At 55.9% G+C, this 5,421-nt stretch overlaps 1 protein-coding gene across 1 annotated transcript; it reads right to left on the bottom strand.

Moving 5' to 3' along the window:
- Positions 1-2,893: 2,893 nt before the first annotated feature.
- Positions 2,894-3,769, bottom strand: PNMA5 (PNMA family member 5; the record flags this gene model as incomplete). The annotated part of the gene is made up of 1 exon (XM_080653199.1): positions 2,894-3,769. The coding sequence occupies one exon, from the start codon at positions 3,767-3,769 to the stop codon at positions 2,894-2,896; it is 876 nt and encodes a 291-aa protein (XP_080509325.1).
- Positions 3,770-5,421: the final 1,652 nt, after the last annotated feature.

The raw sequence follows: 5,421 nt of genomic DNA, 5'->3' as shown, positions 1-5,421 counted from the left end.
ACCTTGTACTTTGGGCTCCAGGTGAAGAAGCCAGGAGCAATGGGGAGAAAAGACAACAGGGAGAAAAACTCACACTAACCTCTTTGTAAATACTCTCCCTCTGGGGGAAGAGGACAAAAGGCTGGAAGGGGTGGCCTCCAGGGGCCAGGTGGCAGGCAGGGACCTCTCTTTTCTGTGCCAGCCCAGAAAGAAGTGAGCTGAAACCCAGGACCCAGGAGCTAGGCCTCCTCCTGTCAACTCTCCATGGGAGGGGTGGGAAAGTGGCTACCAACACACAGCCCTAGAAGGATTCCAAACACACCAGTTGCCCAACGCACACACACCCTCACACCTGTTCCCCTTCTTTCCTCTTCAGCCATCACACACCCGCATGCCCACAAACATTCCTCCGTGGCTATACCAATGCTGGCCACTTGTTAGCTGGCAGGAGTAGGCTGATCACGGAAGGGTAGGCAGGCACCCAGCCCCACCCTGGAGTCCAGCACCTGGCAAGGGTGTCCAACCTCACTCCAGGGCCCTTCTGTGGCCAGCTGGCCTCTGGAACTGTACATCTGACCTCTCTGACCCATATGGGCACCCTGAGCCCCCACACCTCTGCCAGGGATCCTGTGGCCTCTGGCCAGCCTGCTGTCCTTTCCCTTCCCTTCAAAGTCTAACCCACTTATTCCTGGTGGATCCCAGAGCTTCCTGGGGATGCAAACAGATACTCTCCTGTGCTCACAAGTTCCTGCCACCTACACCATCCAGCCCAGAGGACTTCACAATCCTCATGGACCCTGCCCCTACCACACCCCAATGCTGACTTGGGAGTCCTAGGCCATCACTGCTCCCCAAAGCCACGCCCAGCATACCCTTTTCTCAATTGCGCGCAGCAGAGGCGAATCTCTGATGTAACCATTAAGGAAATTTATTGAAGAAAAACATTTACTGAATCCATTAGAAAAAAAAAAGGAATTAACAACAAAAAAGAACTTCTAACAGCCACTAGAGAACATAGTTCACACGCCCTCCTTCTGGGGTCCCGGATGAGGTGTCTCAGCTTCCCACCACACCACGCCCTCCCACCACAGTCTCCCTCCCTGAGGGCCCCAGGATTGGTCTTTGCAGGACTATGGACGCTGGTGATGTCCACTCACTGCAGGGCTCCCTCCCCCTCTGGATGACATGCTGGGGCCTGGCCCTGCCCTAGGTCTGTTCAGGTGGCAGATGTCTTCAGGTGCCCCTCTTTTAGGCCTGGGAAGGCTGCTCAGGGGTGCTCCCAGGCAGGCTGCCCAAGGTGGCAAGGTTTGGGGCTGAAGCTGGCCTTGGCATTGGTGGCTGCTGAGTGGTGGTTCGCCAGGCCAGTTCCCGTTCTCCTGCCTGCTCGCTCCATACCTCCAGTGGCCCTGCATAAACAAACAGAAGAAAACACTGCCCCTCCCAGTAACTCCCCCTCCTCCTGCTCACCTCCTGTTCTCCATCTCCTCCTACTCCCCTCCTGCTCCCCTCCTGTTATCCTCCTCCCCTCCTGCTCACCTCCTGTTATCCTCCTCCTCCCCTCCTGCTCACCTCCTGTTATCCACCTCCCCTCCTGCTCACCTCCTGTTATCCTCCTCCCCTCCTGCTCACCTCCTGTTATCCTCCTCCCCTCCTGCTCACCTCCTGTTATCCTCCTCCTCCCCTCCTGCTCACCTCCTGTTATCCACCTCCCCTCCTGCTCACCTCCTGTTATCCTCCTCCCCTCCTGCTCACCTCCTGTTATCCTCCTCCCCTCCTGCTCACCTCCTGTTATCCACCTCCCCTCCTGCTCACCTCCTGTTATCCACCTCCCCTCCTGCTCACCTCCTGTTATCCTCCTCCTCCTCTCCTGCTCACCTTGTTAACCTCCTTCTCCTCTCCAGCTCACCTCCTTGTTATTCTCCTCCTCCTCCTCCTCTCCTCTCCTGTTCAGCTCTTGATTATTCTCCTCCTCCTCCTCTCCTGTTCAGCTCCTGGTTATTCTCCTCCTCCTCCTCCTCCTCCTCCTCCTCCTCCTCTCCTATTCAGCTCCTGGTTATTCTCCTCCTAGTTTTCTTCCTCTCCTAATGCTCCCCCCTTCTCCTCCTGCTTTAGAACAAATTTCCATCCCCTCCCCCCCCCACCCAAAGCAGCTGTGGTACTAGCCCAAGTCCCCATCCCCCTGCAGGCTGAGCCCAGGCTGTCGCCTGGGGCTCTCCTCTCAGTCTTTGCCCTCCTGCCCCCACAGCCTTTCCAGGCTGCAGGGGGAGGAAATGCCTGCAGGCTGGGGACGGGCTGTCCTGGTCTCACTTGCGCAGGGGCTCAAGGGTGGTGCCTTCGTGGGGCTTCCCTAGAGCAGTGTAGATAATCCTGAAGACGGGCTGGACTCTGCGGCCTCCCTTCCGGGGGGTCACCCCATTTCCACCACACAGCTCTTCCTCATCACAGCTGCTGGCTTCTTCTGGCAGGGGTGGCCCCAGGGAAGGTTCTTCTGGGCTTGGTGGGGCTGGTGGGCCTGTTGGCATACTTAGCTCTGAGTTCACAGGGTGGGTGTTTGGCGGTGGCCAGATGACGGGACCCATGCTTGAGTCCTCAGCTGCAACCCCTTCAGCTTCTGCCATGGTGGGGCCCCAGCTTATGGCTGGAGCACCCCATGTGCTGGGTGTGCTGGCCGCTTGCTTGTGTCGCTGGTAACTCTTCAGGACTCTATGCTTGTCTCTCCCTGAGGGGAGGTTGGCCTCATGGGTGGGGTCCCTTTCAGCTGCTGGAAGATGAGGGGGCTTAGCCTGTGCCTGACTGCCCTGCCCCTCTGCCCCACTCAAATACTCTGTTTGCATGGAATGCCCCTTCCCCTTGTTAAAATTTCCCTGCTGTCCGCTAGGGGAAAGGGTACCTGGATTCTCTGAGCCTATGCTGCCTAGGGCTTGGGGTGGCTCGTGCCCCCAGCCCCCGCCTCGTTTCCCGACTCTCCTTCAAGCTGAGGACTCTCCCTTTCTGGTGATTGCGGTTCGACTTTAATGTCTGTGATCAGGCTGTGGCTCTCCTCTTCGCTATTGTAGCGGGGCACTTTACTGGGTCTAAATGACACAGTGCCAGTCCCTTCCTGGATGGTCTGAGTGCTGCTATCACAATACTGCACTGCCTGCTGGGGGAACTGAGGTGCGGAATCACTGACTTCCTCGACCACCTGTCTGCTGGAAGGCCTGCGGCCCCTTGCTGCAGGCTTTTGCTTCTGCTTCAGCACAGCCATGGTGACTTCCCACTCCTCTTCATCTCGAACGAGCTTCATTAACTCTAGGAAAGTGGGAGGACACCCTCTCTGATCCAGGAGCTCGAGCTTGCCTCGGAGGGTGCCGCTCAGGTTGGTACGAGACAGGACATGTTTCAGGCGAATCATATCTGTGCTTCGCGCTGATGCGGGGCTGTGCTGCAAGGCTTTCTGCAGCAGCGGCTCCAGGCGCACCAAAAACGCCGAGATTTTCTCTCCAATCTTCTGAACGGTCTGGAGGAACTTAAACTGAGAGGTTCTAGAGTCCTCTTTGCTCCCAAAGATCTGCTTCAGGGTGTCCAGGCATTCCTCTGCAGTCATAGAGTCATTGTTGGCCCGGAGCACCCGCATGATGGACAGGGCAGGGCCACGGAGGCTCTCCAGCAAACGCCGTATCTTCTCTGCCTCACACACTTGCCAGACCTGCATCACCTCAGTGACCTGCTCTAGCCAGGCTTCAAAGTTCTCTTCGCCTGGGCCTGCAAAGACGTTTCCTGAAAACGTTTTGATTTTTCGGTACCACATGCTTTCTTTCTGAGGCTGCAAATCTAGGGGTTTGTCAGGGGGAGCATCGCCTGGCTCCTGGTCCTCAGTGGGAAGGGCACACCCCAGGGCACTGGCCACATCTGACATTCTCCGGCCCTCATCCTTCAGGAAATAGCTCAGTCTATTAATGAATTCATCATCTGGGTTACGGGGTTTTACCACCACTTCCCAGGCACCTCCTTTTCCTGGTATCTGACTGGGTGTCTTAGCATAATTAACGGTGTCTCCCAATTCGATGATGACTGCCTTAGCATTGTCTTCCCTTCTGAACATTCTTCCCAGCACCCTGTATGGGCACATGGGCTGTAAGCCTGCCCTAATAGTCTCTTTAATTTCATTCTCAGTACACTCCACAGGGATCCCCACAATCAGCAGGGCCTTCCTGGGGTCCAGGTCCATCCCCTTGCACCAATCCTCTAACAGTTTCAAGGCCATTTCTCTAACTCTCTATGGACTGATCTAATACTAGGGGTAGTAATCTGCTACAGAGTTTGACCCAGACTGGGCAAGTACAAAGGCAGAAGAGTCCCAGGTTTCCACAGCCTGTAATGCAAACAGGGTGAAAGCATCGTTATTGCCCACACCCACCCTCACCAGCAGCCCCTCTTCTGTCCCAACCTCCACTCACAGGGATTCAGTCCCTGCCTCCCAGGCCCGGCTAATCATTTGGTGGTGTGTAGAGTATAGAAGGGTCTCCCCAGTCCAAACTCCCCCCACCTCATCGCTTCCCTACTGACCTCCTGCTGTGGGTTCTTCCTCAAAGTCTAAGGACTCTGCCACAGGAGCTGCAGATGCCTGCGGTGAAAAGGCAGCATTAGGAGGCAGGGCCTGACGCCTGAGGACCCTGACAAAGCCCTCCAAGCGGGAGACCAGGAGAATATTCCACTCCCTGGCACAAGGCTGTGCAGGCCCGGGGCACCTGGCACCCTCTTTGCCAGGGCAAAGGTGGGAGAAGGGAGGTGCAGAGTTCTCCTCTTTTCAGTAAATGCCCAACAGATCAGAAAGATGGCTGGAGTTCTACACAATGCAATTGAACTGCTGGGTGTGGAGAGCCCTGGAGAGGTGCAGTGTTGTCATGGATACCAAGAACAGTGGGGACTACGGGTGGGTTTCTATCACAGACAGATGTCATATGGTAAAGTTAAGACCCTCTATGAGCAACAGGTGATGTCACTGGCCTCCAACCAATTAAGTTTCTAGCAACAAAGGGGGTTGGGGGAAGTGAGGTGGGGGGGTGGTCAGCAAGGATTCAGTGCTCAAAAATCAAGAGCTTATGACTTTAAATTGCATAGGAGTTGGAATCAGAGACAGAAAAGGGACCCAGAAAAAGTCTTCAGTGCCACACTGCAGGAGACAGACAACTGTCCCTCTAGTTGTGACCCTACACCCAAGAATCTGTACACATTGACAAGCAGCCCCGCCCCCTCTTGCTCCTTGCCAGGGTTACAGAAACCCTTCCCAACATAGGCCCACGTCACAGTTGCTCACCAGTCAGCGTAGGGTGCTCTGGCAGTGCAGATGCGGGGATTCCACCCGCACTCAACGTTCAGCTCTCCAGTTCTGTCCAGTCAGGCAGTTCCTGGCCCGAGGGCAGAGGGTACTGCTCCACTGGATCTGTCCCAAGAAAAGGC

The sequence above is a fragment of the Plecotus auritus genome (assembly GCF_963455305.1).
Source record: "Plecotus auritus genome assembly, chromosome: X".
Taxonomy (NCBI): Eukaryota; Metazoa; Chordata; class Mammalia; order Chiroptera; family Vespertilionidae; genus Plecotus; species Plecotus auritus.
The sequence above is the reverse complement of the archived record's forward strand: the minus strand, read 5'-3'. Positions and strand labels throughout refer to the sequence as shown.